The sequence below is a fragment of the Typopeltis vanoorti genome, chromosome 4 (genome assembly GCF_054136105.1).
Source record: "Typopeltis vanoorti isolate ZY-2024b chromosome 4, IOZ_Tvanoo_1.0, whole genome shotgun sequence".
Classification (NCBI taxonomy): Eukaryota; Metazoa; Arthropoda; class Arachnida; order Uropygi; family Thelyphonidae; genus Typopeltis; species Typopeltis vanoorti.
Genome location: NC_143552.1, coordinates 7,245,079 through 7,262,811, shown reverse-complemented (window position 1 = coordinate 7,262,811; position 17,733 = coordinate 7,245,079). Strand labels below are relative to the sequence as shown.

Here is a 17,733-nt window from a genome sequence, read left to right as displayed (position 1 = left end):
GAAATACATTGTTCTTTCCTTAGAATATAAAACTAACAGGAACTCCTGTATTCCATAAAATTCATGTATGTAAGCGTACCAATTATTTGCTGAACATATATACACGTCCACTTTGCTAGGTTACTTGGATTACTTAACAATCCAAGTAATCTAGCAAAGTGTTCTTTTCAGCGTGAAGGATTATTGCCCCTTGTAATGGACATGACGGTCAAACTACACTTCTTATCCATGTTCTTTCAGCAGGTGGACAGAATATTATCCAGGTTTGCTGGACGTGTATATATGTCCAGCAAAGAATTGGTATGCTTACATACATGAATTTTATCGAACACAGGAGTTCTTGTTAGTTTTATATTCTAAGGAAAGAACAATGTATTTCAAATGGAAGCAGGAAGCCTCACAAATTTTTCAGCAGCCTCTAGTTTTTATATTATGAACTTAATATTTAAAAATAAGTATTTTATTTTGCAACTATAACTATGCTGTTTTTTATTGTTCTTTGTGAGGAGTAAGGTTTTAAAATGTGGCCTCCATAGACTGTGAGGCCCCCAGCTTGCGCTTCATGCACCTGATGGTAAATTCGGCCCTGTCCTCATATATCCTACCTGTTCTACTCCATCTCCCATTCTGTGAAAAATTCTTTCCAACAAGACCTTGCCAATTTATGTGTCTCAATCATATAAGTCTAAAATTTGCTTCTGAAAACTGTTTATTATTATTATTATTATTATTCATGACACCTCCAAGGAGTCCGAAGACTCATCGCGGAGGACACCTATTGTACAACTCTCCACCACTACACTGAACCTCTACCACCAATCAACAACATCAGTGCCGAACACCACCACCACCACCACCACAGCTAGTATTTTTTAGTCTGTAAATTGCATGTGTTCTGAATGGCCGATTTGTCTGTATGCGGGATGAAAAACCCGAGTTTCCAGGAGAAAAAGAACCTTGCAACCTTTGTATGAGATCAGCTAACTCACCTTCGATTGAAAAAGTCCATATAAAGATTCCTCCTGTCATGACAAGAATTGAACTTAGACCTTTTCCAATCGAAGGGTGCAACGTACTGTCATTCTTCCAATTGTGCTACGGAGGCGCTTAATATTGATTCCTTTTAAAATTTTCATAAAGATATTTCTTTCAGTAAGAAACTAATTTTTAAACTGCAAAACTAAGTGACTAGCACTTTGCAACTTCAAATTCCTTATATATAATTTTCATATCGTACCAGTTTGAAGATATTGCTGTCAACAGTAACATAACTAGTTTTTTTTTTATTTTCTGTGTTCTCTCCATGTGAATTTATGCGCAAAATGACTAGTCATTGATAACAATGTATTAATAGCTTGCTGTTATTATTGCTTGACTGGTTGAATTTCCCATTTTGAAATTTGCTCATATCATTCAATTAGAAATTGCCTACCAGGACAAGGTATTTATTTTCATGTGCTTAGTGTCAAGTACGATAATTGGCTATCTTCATTTCTGTTATAAAAAGGAGATTGTTCCAGTAACTTTTCAATGTTTTCCCTGGTTCTCCCATAAACTCCAGGAAACTTGTTTGACAAATTCATTCCTTTCATTTGAAATCAGTCAGCTAAATCCTAAATTGCTAGATCATTTGCATTTATTCAGTATCCAGGTGGAGACATACTAAATGTTGCATCATGTGAACGTGAGGGTTGGTCACTGGGTCAGAAGCAGTTTCCTACACTTCTTCAGCTTGGACAGAGGTGTTTTCAAAATTAATTTGATCTTGACGCTTAAATGATTCCAAAAAGGAAGATTATTATTATATCTCTTTTTTTTTTTTTTTTTGTAAAAAAATAGTCATAACTATGGCTAAAAAAATCATTGAATCACATATTACAAGTAGAAGAATATGGTACTGGTTAGGTAGATTACATTATAGGGCTGGAGAGGATTACCATCATATTGGGATATATGTAAAATTATAAAGCAAGTCATTATGTGAAGTTCTGTAGTCAACTAACATTAATATTTTGGTTTTATAAACTTGAGGAAAAGAGGTTTTTGAATATGATAATCATTTAGGATGTATTTGACAAAAACATTCTACAACTATATCCCTAAGAGCTAGGCAAATAAGTAGAACGGGAGTGAATTGGATGAACAATGAAATCAGGCAAGCAATGTGGGAAATGAAGATGCTATGTAGGGGATACAAGACAGTCAGTAGTGGTCATCTGCATGAGGAGTATAATATGCAGGCTACAAAAGTGATAAGTCTGGTAAAGGAGGAAGTATGAGTCACCAAAAAAAAATTCAAGGGAATTTTTCTGCATTCAAGATGAAGTATAATTATAGAAAAATGATAATGGTGGATCCTTTTGGTAATAGTGGATACTGAAAAGAAGATACTAAAATTATTTAATTAGTATTTCAATAAATCAGTAAATTTCAGTAATTAGTAAATCATCATCATGTAGCTTCCTTAGTGCAAGGATGCAGCACCATAGTTTATTGTGTATTTGGAGGATATCTTTTTTGTACTGTTTTGGAGAATGCTTATATTCAACAAATAAGCAGCATCCTCAAAAACCATCTTTCAGTCCAAAAACAAAATGTTATTTAATGCATTTCTTGGAAAAACCATAGTCTCACAAGTACCTTCCTAGTTCCGTGATAAATCTGCTAAATGTTCTAGTCATTGGCTTTTAGTCAATGACTAGAACAGAGGTTCTCATTCTTTTTTACCTGCTGACTTCATGAAAACATTTCTCTTTCACTGATCCTCCCACTTCAGGGCTCATCCTCGAGTCCTTTATTCCAATGCACAGCATATCCTTTAGCTTGAAATACAGATTTCACCTCAAAATCTGCCATCTCAGTTAACTCTTCTTGCAAAATTCAACTTTGATACATCACAGTCAAAAGGTTGTAAAATCCATTCTGGTATAATCATATGATGAAGCTCTTGAAATCAAATTAATTTCAGTTGGTTTGTGTATGATAGTCATCTAAAATCTTTTTTTCCCATAATTTTCAGGCATGACAAAGTAGCTAAAATCTCTCTGATTTCAAGAGATTTTAGCTATTTTATGTCCATTTTGGAATGAAATTCCAGAATAATTGGCTGAACTTGAATTATACTCATATTCTGTCTTCTCTGAATATCATTAAACTTCATATATATATCAGCCAAGTAAATAGCATGCTTTTTTTGATTCCATTAATTTTGTTGCAATCGACAATAGAACCCACGCTATTTCAAACAATAATGTCTCGTGTTGGGATTATGGACTGTGAGATAGTAATAATTATCTGCCATGCTCTCTTCACTAGTTGCTTAAAATTAGTTATAATATTGGGCAAGCTGTCTCTGATTGGCTAATGGTGGAATTTGACTTCTCCTCTCAGACTCCAAAAGTTGGATAAGGCTAAAATGCCCTTCCCCCCACACACCCTATGGGAATAAAAGTAATAAGCAGATATATTTTTTTTAATTTTGTCACATTAGAATCAAAAAAAGTACACTCAAACATTACAAAAAATTTCCTTTAACAGCAAACCATATGTAAAAGCAGCTAGTTGTAGAGTTCATCATTTTAAATCACATAATTGAACAAAAAAGACAATCATTCAAGGCTTTGGCCATTATTTCATTTACTGATTGAATGCATACTTGGTGAACATCTTTGAATTCTTCTTCACTTATGTTTTTTATTGCAACCAAATGCTGCCTACAGAACATATTTCTGTACATTTGTTAAGTACATTTCTAGCATAAGGAATTTTCCCTTCAAAATGATAAAAACTATGTTTGCTGATATATGTTTTGTATTTAATATCATTATAATATAATTAGCCTGCTGACCTCCATGTTACCCCTTACGATATATTGATTCCTCTTTCAAGTTGATTGATCCCATTGGGAATCCTTGTACTAGAGAAAACTTTTCAAAGTTTCTTTATCCAAATGGACCATGGAACATCACAAGTACATTCAAATAAATTATAGCTTGGATTACAAACATATCTTTGCACTAGCATGCCATAGAACCATACTGATTATGAAAGGTGAAGACCAGTTACATGCTGATTTCTGAATACTTACCAATTTAACTGGCGTGATTAGCTATTGGATGTATATGCTCTTCAACATTCTATCTAAAGTGGTAGATGAATTGCACTGCCTAGTTTCAGACCACCTTGATGATTGATGGATCAAAGAGGCTTAAAAGTTTCAATGCTATGTGGGTTCGATTCATATTTTAAACAAAAAACTTCCTTTGTGAAACAAAAAAAGGCATTAGAGGATTTTGTATACAGGCAGCCCTCGGTTTACGCCTCAGTTCCGTTCCTGAAAAAACGGGCATAAACCGAACCCAGTTTTAATGGGAGGTATGATGTTATGTTCCACGCAGTCAAAAAATATGCACATGAAGTATGTGTAACATTATTATATTTAAAGCTTTGATAATACATACATATATATTTGTTAAAATAAAATTATTAATAATGAAAACAAAAAAATATGAAACTTCCATGTTGAAGTTCCTGGTTTCAGATCACCTGCATTTTTTTTTTTTTTTTTTTTTTTTTAAGTATCCAGTGTTAACTGCCTAGATTTTCTATTTCTTTAAGGAGTTCAGTGTAAGGTCGAATAGATGCGATTACACTCCTTTTTACGTTCGCACTCCGTTCCCAATCGTGGTCTATTTCACAGAGTTCATCAGTCAGTGTCTCTATGCTTGCAAGGATATGCTGTAAATCGGCCGTTTTCATATCTCTCAGAGGACCGTCTTCGTTTTCTTTCTCCTCCTTTGGTTGTTGACTTAATTGTTCGGCTAATTCTTTTACGTCTTCATTGGAAAGTGGTTTATAATGGCTCTCTAAGACTTCTGTCACATCTTCAGTTGTAATATCATACAATCCCACCTCTCATGCAAACTTGGTAACATCTTCAATAACATTCTCCTCTTGCTCTAATTCCTTTAAGTCGTGCATAAATGCTGGAAGAAGTTTTCGCCGTGCTCCTTTTAAATAAACACTTTGCTTTCCAAGCTGCCTCGATGTTGCTAATGCCCTTCAAAATATCGAATGACCGCCAATAGTCTTTAATAGTTTTTCCTGTAGTGTCCAAGACTCTATACGGAGGTAATAGGCTTTGAAGATTGATATAATTCCCTGATCCGTCGGTTGCAAAAGCGATGTTATGTTTATTTAAAACAAGATTGGATGTAAACATTGGATGTCAAGGTTTACATCCTTGACATCCAATGGTGTTCCTACTTCAGCAAGGTTTTGAGGATGTCCAGGGGCATTATCCAAGAAAAGCAATACCTTGGCTAACAGATCATTTTCTTTACAGAAGCAAAGCATGGTAGGACAAAAATAATTTGTGTACCAATCTATAAAAACATCTTGTGTAACCCAAGCTTTCTTGTTCCATTTCCAGTAGACTGGAAGCATGGCTTTTAGCCCCTTGAAGGCACGTGGTGCCTGTGAATGGTACACCAACATTGGTTTAAGCTTCAAAGTTCCGGAGACATTTGCACCCAACAAAAGCGTAAGTCTATCTTTTGCAGCTTTAAAACTTGGAGCGGAACGTTCTTCACAGGAAATGAAGGTGCGATGGCAATTTTTTCCAGTAGAGCCCAGTCTCATCAACATTAAAAATTAGATCAGGAGGATAACTTCCTTGTTCTACACAGTCTTGAAATTCTTTAGGAAAAGCAGCTGCTGCTGCAACATCTGCATTTGCTGCCTCACCACATAATTTGACGCTGTGGCACTTACTTCGAGACTTAAATCTCATGAACCAACCTTTGCTTCCTAAAAATGTTTCTTCGCCTCCATCTGTCTTTTTAAGATCCTCAAAAACTGTTTTTACTTTCTCAGTTATAACAGCCTGTGTCAGAGGAATGTTTTTCTGATTCAAGTCATCCACCCATAATGATAATAATTTTTCCATTTTTTCATGAAGTTTATCCCTGCTATAACATACATGTTTTGCATTTAGTGCTGATTTAGTGCTTCCTGATTGTTGCGCAGACTGTTTTATTCTATCTGCATTTTTCATAATCGTAGTAACAGTTGATGGAGGTAAGTTCATACTTCTACAGACATTAGCACGTGTCTGCCCATCTTCCATTCTTCGAATCACCTCTATCTGCTTTTCAAGTGTGATTGATTTCTACGCCTTCTTAACACCAAGTTCTGCTAATTTTTCTGCACTTTTATTATCAGACATGGTATGTAATTACGTACTTTATCAATTTTAATACGTATGTACGTAAAAAATATTAAATAGAACAATTAGGTAGATTCAACATTAAAACTAGGTTTGATACATATACGTCGTAGTAGCTCGGTAAACACTCAAACACTAGTGCCTGCTAGCATCGTTTCTCAGTCAACCACACTACAGTAAGAAAGCACGCACAGGCAACTGGTGTTATTGTGAATTGGCGTAAACCGAGGGCTGCCTGTATTTCAGGAGATTAATTTCATATGCCCTAGTAGACTTTGTTTTGTTAATGGGGTATTCAAACTTCTTTCTCAGCTTGTCTAAATTATAAATTTAGACAAGCTGAGAAAGCTTGTCTAAATTTTATTTCTATTACTAACTTTCATTAGTAATAGAAATAAAACATATATAAAATGGTAAAAAATAAATTAAAAATGCAAAATATATATATAATTGATTAAAAAATAGGAAGAAAACCCTTAGTCCAAAAACAGTACCAAATGTACTATGGGTTTGCAGTGCAGCTGGGAGCAACATAAAAATAAATAAATAAAATGCTTCATTTTAATGATTTGAGTATTTTTCAGTTAATTTACTCCAAATGATTATTTTATCATAGGGCCTCTAATGAGGATGCAATGCACAAAATATACAAATCAACCCTGCCTTCCTATGGGCTGGCCTGTTTCCAGAAAGGGGCTCTAGCAAAAACCAGTAAGTATTCCCACTATAATCTTTCCTTTATAATTTGGAGAGAATGCCAACTAGACCACTATGTGTAGGTGATCTTCATGGCTTGGTGAAATAACACCACCTGGCTTATTGGAGGCCTGAAGTGGCATGTCACGTTTGGTTTCCAGAGTAGGGATTCTGGTTTCTGTTTCCGCCCTCCTTTTCTCTGTACATTGTGAGTGATACTCTTCAATGTCATACCATAGGAACTAATAACCTCCTCCATCTTGAGAGTGCATCAGTTAAAAGGGGGTGCCGCAGGTGAGTCGCTAGTTGATGCATGGGCCAGAATCTGTCAAACGAGTTAGTAGGCTTCCTGATCAATTGGTGCACTGTTGAAGCCACATTATGGTAAAGGAACTTGTCACTGTTTGTATGGATGTCATGTTCAAGAGTATCTCCTCTCACTGCACATCCCCATTCTATCTTTCTATCTAACCACAAACAATGACACTGCGATGAAAAGGAATGTCCCTCATAAACTAATTGCAATAAAAAAATACAAAATGCAACCAATCATTACATACAAACAATGCCAGAATCTCCTCATTAAAAATTCACTTTCATCCACTTCATTAACATTTGTTGCATTAGCACCAACACACCATTTAGTAACATTTACCATTACCTACAATCATTCTGACTAGATCTCTTACTCTTGACAGAAACTGAAATAGCATTTTACTTCCACTACTGTCCACCTTCAATATCCAAATTACTTCACAATTCCTTTTGCCACAAGGGTCACAACTCTGTCTTTGCGGGATCAGAAAATGGCAGTTTAGAATTCCCTGCTTTCGACCTCCTCTAGCTCAAACTTTCCTTTCCTCATTTAGTAATATTCATCTCCTGCATCTATCATTCTCCATTCTCAGATCTCTCCATGAAACTCTACCATCTGCAGTCCAGCCATCCAAATAGCGAAGTCATCTTCCCAGGCAACCTCAATATCCATAATTCCAAGCCTCCCCTTTTCCAAGACCATTAACCAAGCCGGATGAGAAGTGGAAATCTTCACTTTAAGCAGTGACCTAACACAAATTGTTCATCTACCTACACGAATTCCTGATTATCTTCTTCACTCTACAAATACTCTGGATCACTGTAGAGGTCAGCTCTCCTCTTGGAAACTCAGACCACAACCACAATCTTGTGCAAGTCTCCTCTCTCACAAAAACCCTTCCTCAAACCACTCCCAACCTTGCATCCTCTGGCAGTACAAAGATACCAAATGGGATGACCTCCAGAACTTCTACTCCTCCTTTCCATGGTGTGACTATTGATTCAGGTCATCTGACTGTGAAACCTGCTCCAAACAAGTCACAGAAATTATCCTCACCTGCATGAAGGCCTTCATCCCTCATTCTGTCTATAATCCTCATCTGCTTTTCAAGCCCTGGTTCAGCAGAAAGTGTAACAAAGCAGTTTAAAAAAATTCAGCCTACCATAGGTGACTTACATCAACAACTTCATACCTTCATCATCATCATCATCATCAAATTCCTGCCATGTACCCTCAAGGGGTGTACAGGATATGACAGTACTACATGAAAAAATTACATCATTACTAACTTCCTATCCACAATTTTCCTCCAAATCAGTCTGTTACTTGTCAAGACTCCAACATTATCAGATCTTATATTTCTATCGTCTAAGGCACTTTGTACTGTATCAATCCACCTATATCTTGGTCTTCCTCTGGGTCGTTTTCCTGCCAACCTGGCAGAGAACACTTGTTTTGCTAATCTTTCCTCTCCCATTCTATAAATTTCTAACTTTCTAACTTCATACCTTGCCTATACCAAAGCACGCAACAAATGCGAAAGTTATCAGCAGATCTAAATCTGATTTCCTAAAGGCCAAATGGAAGCTGTGCCTTCTGGTCCCCTGTTAAGGCTATTGGATGCAACCTTTGTTCACTTATGCTTCTACTCTCTCTCATCCTTGTTACTTTGCCTAAAGATAAACAAAGATGACCTTTTAGCATTACTCTTTTCCTTGAGTTCCTGCATTGATGGCCATGGAAATCACCTCCTACCAACTGGAATATGATCACTGCATGCCTCCTGTAGTTTTTCAACAAAAGACTTCAGAAAATTACTAAATAACTTGGAAACTAAAAAGTCTCCTGGTCCTGATGGCATCCCTCCAGTTCTCAAACATTGTGCTCTCAAGCACAATGTTTCCACTTCTAATCCTTTGTAATTGGGTTGCCAGCTTCCTCTTTAGTCATTCGCTACTCGTGGTTGATGACTCCCTCTCTGAGCTTCACCACCAATGCAGGAGTATCTCAGGGCACTATCCTGTCACCTGTTCTCTTTGTCCTATACATAAACTGACCTGCTTTCAATTACCACTAATCCTATCTACAGCTTTGCTGATGAATAGTACTGTCCATTCATCCTACTTATTTGAGAAATCATGTAGCTCACAGGCATCCCCCTATCTAACTTTTAGAGACTGAGGAGGCAGTTCAATCTCCACTGGTAGCGACTCAGAGATAGCTGGCATAACTAATAGAGATAACTAATTACACATCATGACATCCAGTGAAGAGAGGCAGCTGACAAGTGCTGCCAACTCGTGGTCCCTAATCCTAACACTATATATTTACTGTCTTAAAACAGTGTGGATTCTACTGTCAATTTTGTTGAATTCACAGGATGAAAAATCCAAGTTTTCAGAAGAAAAAACATGCTTGTCCATGCCAGAGATTGACTAACTAGGGAACCGATCAAAAAAAAAAAAAAAGCTTGATAAAAGTTTCTCTAGTCGGCGACTAGAACTGAACTATAGACACTCTTCCTTCAGGGTCTAGCACCATGAATGCCACATACCACTTCTACTGAGCTACGCAGGCCTTAAACATTGATCTGTGTATTATCCTTCAATGGGGTGAAGACAATCTGGTCACATTCAGTGCCACGAAACCACAGCTTGCCTCTTCTCTCACAAAAGACAACTCAGCTCACATTCTCTTACTCTCAGTGATATCCCAGTCACCTGACTAGATCTCTCTCTCTCTCTGCCTTGGACTAATTTACCTCCAGGCACAAACACATCATATTAGAAGCGTCCTCAGCATCCAAAAAACTAGGCATTCTCTTTCATTCAAGATTCTGTTTTACACCCCAACCAACTCTTACCTATATACAAATTCCAAATCTGCCCATCCTTAGAATTTTTGATGCTATCCAGGGTAGAGCATTTTTTTTTTCTCATAGATGATCCCCCTCTCTTACAGGTACAATGTCTCTCACACAGATGCAATGTTTCAGCTATGTGTCTATTCTAGAGGTGCTTCAGTGGTCATTGCTCCCCGGAATAGCAAATGTCATTCCTCAAATTTCTGCTGCTCTTGTTAATACAATAGCAGTTGCCTGGCACCCATTACTGGTCAACTGCAAACACACCAAACCTGCTTTTCCTCTCTCTCTCTCTCTTTTATTCCATCTATCTCTGTTCTCTGGAATAGCCTACTGTAAGGAGTATTTCCTCAGGTTGCATACAACTGCAACCTCTTAAAGGGGGAGGAAAAAGTCAAACTTCTTTCCAAGTCCTCACATGCACCTGAGACACAGCACAGATGTGCTTATAGAATGGAGAGTAGACCTCTTATGTATGGGATCAATATAATATATATATATATACAGGGTGTTCGGGATAAATTTGAGAGTTTCGTAAGGAAAAAGAAAATCTTCTTTGTATCTATTAAATTTAATGAATTGACAAAAAAACATTACAGGCAGAGTTAATTACAATACTATCAACAAGATTTACTCAAAATAACTACCATTAGCATCGATCACAGCTTCAATTCTGCTTCGGAACCTCGAACAAGCTGATGCTACAGTCTCCCTGGGAAGGGCCGCAAAAACTGTTTTAATTTTATCCATTAACTGGGCTTTTGTATTACTGGAAGTGCGATTGGTGTCTTTTTCAACTGCGCCCCATACAAAATAATCCATGGGGTTAAGGTCTGGGGAGTTTGGAGGCCAAACATTTGGACTGGTGAAGTCGTAGAAATTTTCAGACAACCATTTTTGACTTTTCCCAGAGGTGTGGCAAGGGGCCGAATCCTGCTGCCATACATACGGCCTACCATTGGCTACCCTTGTTATCCAGGGCTTGACTACAGTTAGCAACTCCACGAACAAAGCCCGAATTCCAATGCCAGGGTTCTTCAACACCTGTTCCTGCAGATTTGCGAGGAATTCTGCTGTACGAACGCAATCAGATCGTCTGCTAGGGATCTTTCTTCTTGCTACATCCTCGTAGTCACCATTGCACGTCTCTAGTTCATGCCTGATTGTTTTTACTGTATTCAGGGAGCATTGGGCAGCAGTCGTAATATCCTTATTTTGATGGCGGGCACGAATCATCATGATACAAGTTATTCTCTTCCATGATTCAGGTGGGTTCCAGCTATCCATCCTTTCTGACATCTTGTATATGAATGAAGAAGGGTCCAAACTTTTAAATGAAGAGAAGTGTGTGTTAATACATGTAACTTACGGAAAAATATAATTAATTATAAATATGTCAAATTTATCCCGAACACCCTGTATATATATACACACACACACACACCTAAACCTTTTTACGCGATAGATACGTTCCTAAAAATTATGCGTAAATAGAATTTGCGTAAAAAGGACTACTGACTCCATAGAAAAAGTGAAGATTGATTCCAAACCTGAAATATAAGCAAAATAATGAAAAAAACAAACATTAAATTCATTAGGATCATAAGATTTTTATTTACATTTCATGGAGAACACACATACATATAATGAATTTTAATAACTTTAAAAAAAATAAAACATATTCGTTTCAGTTGTTTGCTAAGGATTCTATAAAAAAAAATTGTTATTCACTATCAGTTTCTGACAATAAACGTGAAAGCTTTCATTTTCGTGAGACTGTAATAATGGTATTATCGTCTTGAACAAAAGTACCACTGGTTGTTTCAGTAGTTTTAGACATGAACTCAGTTATTAATTGCTGTGTTGATGCTTTAGATAAGTCGCGATATAATTCTCTGTATGAAGACCAGTGGCGGCCAGTGAAATTTTAAGTGGGGTGCTGCATATACAAAAAAAAAACTTCTTTTTTCCTAATCAGTAACATATTTTTTAATTCGTTACTGATTAGGAAATTGGTGGTGGAATAATAATGTACAAGTAGCAGTGACAGCTAAGAGGAAGGCAAAGCAGAAGTGGGATGAGTCAAGAGTGGAAGAGGACAGAGAGAGAAAGCAAGAAGCCAAGAGAGTTGTGGTACAGGCGAAGGCCATGGCATATCAAGATCTGTATGATCAGTTAGAAACAAAGGAAGGACAGAGAAAAATTTACTAACTAGCAAAATGTAGAAATAAATCAGCAAAGGACATCTTACGTGTGAGGCAGATCAAAGATGCTGAAGGAAGAGTATTATGGAGGGATGTGGACATAAGAAATAGATGGAGAATATACTTTGAGGGACTTTTGAATGAGGAAAATGCAAGGACTCACAGAGAAGATGGACAGCCTTCTGAGGGGATGGTGCAGAACATCAGTAGAGTGGAAGTGACAGAGGCCATGAAGAGGATGAGGAATGGAAAATCGTTGGGCCCCGACAGGATTCCAGTGGAGGCATGGAAGGCACTGGGGGAAGAGGGAATTGACCTGCTGTGGGACCTGTTCATGAAAGTTTGCCAACAGGAAAATATACCCGAGGAATGGAGGGAGAGTACTCTTGTCCCCATCTACAAGGGTAAAGGGGATGCACAAGACTGTAAAAATTACAGAGGAATAAAGTTGATGTCCCACACAATGAAAATCCTAGAAAGGGTTCTTGATGGAAGATTGAGGAAGGAGGTGGAGATTGCAAAGGAACAATTTGGCTTCATGCCTGGTAGATCAACAACAGATGCTATCTTTGGGTTACGGCAGATGATGGAAAAGTTTCGAGAGAAGCAACGGGAGCTACACCTGTTTTTTATTGATCTGGAGAAAGCATACAATACAGTGCCAAAGCAAGAAGTCTGGAGGTGTCTGAGGGAGAAGAAGGTTCCGGAGAAATATGTCAGGTTGGTGCGGGAGATGTACAGAAATGTGAAGATAAGTGTTTGGACCTGTCTGGGACAGATAGAAAGTTTTCAAGTAATAGTTGACTTGCATCAAGGGTCAGCATTAAGTCCGTTTCTGTTTAACATTGTGATGGAGGTGGTGACAGAGGAGGTGAAAGAAGATACGCCTTGGACAATGTTGTATGCAGATGACATCTTGCTGTGTGCAGATTCAAGAGAAGAAGTGGGAACTAAACTGGAAAGATGGAGAAAAGTACTGGAAGAGAGAGGTATGAGACTGAGCAGAAGTAAGACAGAGTATATGTGTTGCACTGTGGGCGGCAGCCAGGAGACAGATCTGGAGCTGGAAGGAAATGTCATGGAAGGTGAGGGACTTTAGATACTTAGGTTCAACAGTGGAAGAAGATGGAGGAGCTGAGAAGGAAGTGGGATGCAGGACACAAGCAGGTTGGAGGAACTGGAGAGAGATGGCTGGAGAGTGTTATGCGATAAGAGGGTGCCGATCAATCTGAAAGGCAAAATCTATAGGACAGTAGTGAGGCCAGCTATGACGTATGCAAAACTGTGGCCCTGAGGAAAAATAACATCAGCAGGATGGAAGTAGCAGAGATGAGAATGCTTAGGTGGATATGCAGTGTGACCAGAAAGGATCGTCTGAGAAATGACTATGTGAGGGGAACAGTGAAAGTTACGAACTTAGGAGCAAAGATACAGGAGGCAAGGTTGAGATGGTCTGGTTATGTGATGAGGAGGGAGGATGAATATGTGGGAAAAAGGGTCATGCAGATGGATGTGCAAGCGTGGGTGGCCAAAGAGGAGATGGGGGGAGCTGGTAGAAGAGGACTTGAGGATGAAGAACTTGGATGTGGTGACAGCCCAAGACAGGAGGATGTGGAGGAGACTCATCATCAACAGTGACCTCACTTAAGTGGGAGAAGCTGCAGAAGAAGAAGTAACGAATTTATTAATAAATAAATTTACATATTAAAAATTGCTTTATTAAAAATATTTCATCCTCACCACGGACAAACACCAATAATAAAAGTTTTGTATCAATAGCAATGACAAGTGCAAACATTTATCGGCATTAGATCGCACTGCATTTGTTTCGTGTAACGATAATTGAAAAAATATAATTCTTTTCATATTTTCAACAGTGACACTCGTCATAATTCAGCCTTGCATCTATAATAAATAAATAATTATATGTTATTTTAACAAAATAAAATAAGATTTACAAAAAAATAGTTCACCACGAACACGCGCCAATAATAAACGTTTCATATCTCACAGAAATAACGAGTGCAGGCATAAGATACACTGCCCAAGCAGCAGTGTATCTAATGACGTAATGGGCAACGACAAGGTAAACAAATATCGGCGTTAGATCGCAGTGCATTTGATTCATGTAACAATAATTGAAAAAATATTATTCTTTTCATATTTTCAACAGTGACACTCGTCATAATTCAGCCTTGTATCTATAATAAATAAATAATTGTATGTTATTTTAACAAAATAAAATAAGATTTACAAAAAATTGTTCACCATGTACACACACACCAGTAATAAACGTTTCATATCTCACAGAAATAAGGCACGTAAGCATACTAAAAATACACTGCGGTTTGAGCAGTTATAGTTGGAAATGACATAACGTGCAATGACAAGTGCAAACTATCGGCATTAGATAGCAGTGTATTTGGTTCGTAATCTAAAGCGTTAATCAAACAATTCTAATTATTAACTATTCAATCAGTGTCAAAACATAAGCTGTAACCTTTAACATGTTGTATTGCATTTATATAATGTTGTAAGCATTGTTATTATTTATAAACACAATCAAATTTTAATTTTTTCATTTTTTCCTTGGGGGTGCTTATGTACGGGCTGCCACTGATGAAGACATTAGCAACTTAAGCTCACGTGAAAACTTCCCAGCACGTTCTTTATTTGGATCATGTCGGGCAAAATAATTGCCTAAATTACTGGCCAGTTTAAGACCTTCTTTAATTATATCAGAAGTAAAAGTAGGATTATGCTGGCAAAGGTTGGTCGATTGGTAGAGCCTCTGCTACTAATGGCTCAGTTAAGTAAGTTTGAGCACAGTTAGTAGTTGGAAGGGGACCAATCGTTCGATGCTGTTGGCACACTCTCCCTCGATAAGTCTTTGGACTCCCTGGAGGTGTCAAATAATAGTAATAATAATAATAGTTATCTTGATCATTATCATTAACTTCTTTACTTTCAGGAGTCTCAGAAACAGTCTTTACTATTTTGTCTTCACTAAGAGGTTTATCAATTAACAATTCTTCAATATCTGCCGATGTAAGATCATTGAATCCTTCTCCGCCAATTTCACACGCCAAACTTATCATATTGGGGAATTCTGCAGTATGATTGAAGGGAACAGGAGCATTCTCTTTAACACATGCAGGCCAAATAGCTTTCCAGCATGTATTCATAGTTTCTGGTCTCAATTCAGATAATGATAATTGAACCTGATCAATATAATCCATAATTGAAAATTTTTTCCACACACCCATAAATGACAATATTTCATCATCATTTAGCTTGTTCAAAACATACTGAAATGTTCGTCTGACATAATATGTTTTAAAAGTCACAATTATACCCTGATCTAGAGGTTGTAGCACTGATGTGGTATTGGGCGGCGGAAAAAAAAATTCACATTTGGGTGTTCTATGGCAGGATGACCGGGTGCATTATCAAGAATCAAAAGCACTTTAAATTCGAGACCCTTGTCATTCAAATAGCGTCTACCTTCTGGCACAAAATGTTTGTGGAACCACTCGGTGAAAATATCAGTGGTCACCTAAGCTTTTTTGTTGGCCATCCAATGAACTGCCAATTTTTGAAAATCTATGCCTTTCATTGGCCGTAGTCTTAATGATCGATTTATGAGCTGTGGTTTTAACATCTGATCTCCTAAAGCGTTCTAACAAAATAGGAGTGTTATGCAATCCTTTGCTGCTTTGAACCCCACCAACAGTTTTTTGCATTTTTTTCAAGAAAATTCTGGTTTCATCCATATTCCAAACTTGTTCACGAGTGTAACCTCCATCTTCAATTATTTTAGCAAGTTTTTGTGGAAATGCTTTAGCAGCCGTTTCACCTTTAATTTTTATATAATGAAGAGGATGTCTTTTAGAGGATGGCTTGCATGAAATTCATATTTTTTTCCTCGATTGAGATGAAGTATCTGGCTGCAGTTTTTTAATCTGATCATAAAATCTCAATGCTCATTGCTTGATGGAATCTCCATCAATTGGCATTCTTTTTTGTACATTATCTTCTATCCACATCACTAAAGCTTTTTCGGCCTTTTATTAGAACAACATCTCTTATGTATGATGATAATTTCGCACTCGATTTTGAACCAGAACATACTGCTTTTCTAATAGCCAATTCATTTTTTTTATAGATCTGACAGTTGATTCACGGACTCCCAAATGCTTACCCACAGCCGTCGCACCTTCCCCAGTTTGAAGACGATCTAAAATTTGAATTTTTATATCCAAGGAAATGGCTTTGCTTTTTTTTTTGTTTGTTTTTTGGTTATCGGCAACATCATGTGAGGGCTGGATTAAAATCTTTGGTTAATGAAATGAAAGTTTGAAAATTACATATAGCTTACCATTTATTCTTTGGCAAAATTATTAATTTTATAATGCGATTTTTATTTTGATTTCACTTAAAAAATGCAGTAACTGTGTTGTCTACTCAAACACCAAATTCAAACTGCTAAGAACTGCTTTTTTATGCTCAGTCAGTTATGTAATTCAGGGAATTCCCAATAAATGAAATTCGTAAGACTTTAGAATTTTCTTAATTGAAACGAGAATGCAATTCTACAAAATTCTCAGAATTTTCTTGAATTACGGATTTTTCCTAACTTAAACTTTAGGTTGGTTGCGTAAAAGTGAATAAAAATCACGTAAAAAAATTATTTTTGATATCCCAATTCGCATAAAAAGAGGTTTAGGTGTATATCAAAAATGTGTTTTCCTTTTTTTCAGGTAGTTGTATGGTTCCACAAGCTGAAGATTTCCTTGTAATCCTCCATTACTTAACTATTTCGTTTGTACAGGTATTTTTTTTTTGTTCTTGTTTTGAAAGGGACAGCAATTAAGGAGGGAGAGAGAGGAAGGGATAATAGTCTTTTGGTAACAATGGAATGGTTGAGATCAACTATTTGACAATTCTCAAAAAAAGTCTGCACTAAAAAAGTGTATCTACTATCTTTCTGAAATGACAGCACTCATTAGCATTTATTCATTTCATTGAGTAAACAAAACTTTTTAGTAATTTTGATCACTTCATAAACTGTAATTAGTACTGATTATAGCATTGATCTATCATTAGCATCTTATCCAAACTAAATAATATCAAAAGCCTCATGGTCCTAATGATTTGATGTACCCTCAAAGGGTGTACAGGATATTATAATAGTACTTCATGAAGAACTTACATCATTACTAACTTCCTATCAACAATTTTCCTCCAAATCAATCTGTTATCTGTTAAGACTCCACAGTTAAACTCTGCTTGCTGTGTCACCTTTTGTTCATTCTTATTTCTACAACTTGGAACTTAGTCCATATTCAGCCCATTCCTAAGATGGGTATGACAAATCATCACATTATGACAGTCTTTATCTTTCTCTTCAGCTTTTTCTAAATGATTG

The 17,733-nt window shown here is 36.9% G+C and overlaps 1 protein-coding gene across 3 annotated transcripts in view; it reads left to right on the top strand.

The window, feature by feature from the left end:
- Positions 1-16,869, top strand: part of LOC150107090 (uncharacterized) — a 277,723-nt gene extending 260,854 nt beyond the window's left edge. For 2 of the 3 annotated variants that reach the window (XR_016548230.1, XR_016548229.1), the window contains 2 exons: positions 6,843-6,937; positions 16,471-16,869. Coding sequence is in view for 1 of the 3 variants with exons in the window: in XM_090391628.1 (XP_090247754.1) it covers positions 16,471-16,476 (6 nt within the window). In the remaining 2 variants the exon portion in view is untranslated. The remainder of the gene's footprint in view (positions 1-6,842; positions 6,938-16,470) is intronic. The other variant, XM_090391628.1, reaches the window with a different exon arrangement.
- The last annotated feature ends 864 nt before the right edge of the window (positions 16,870-17,733 follow it).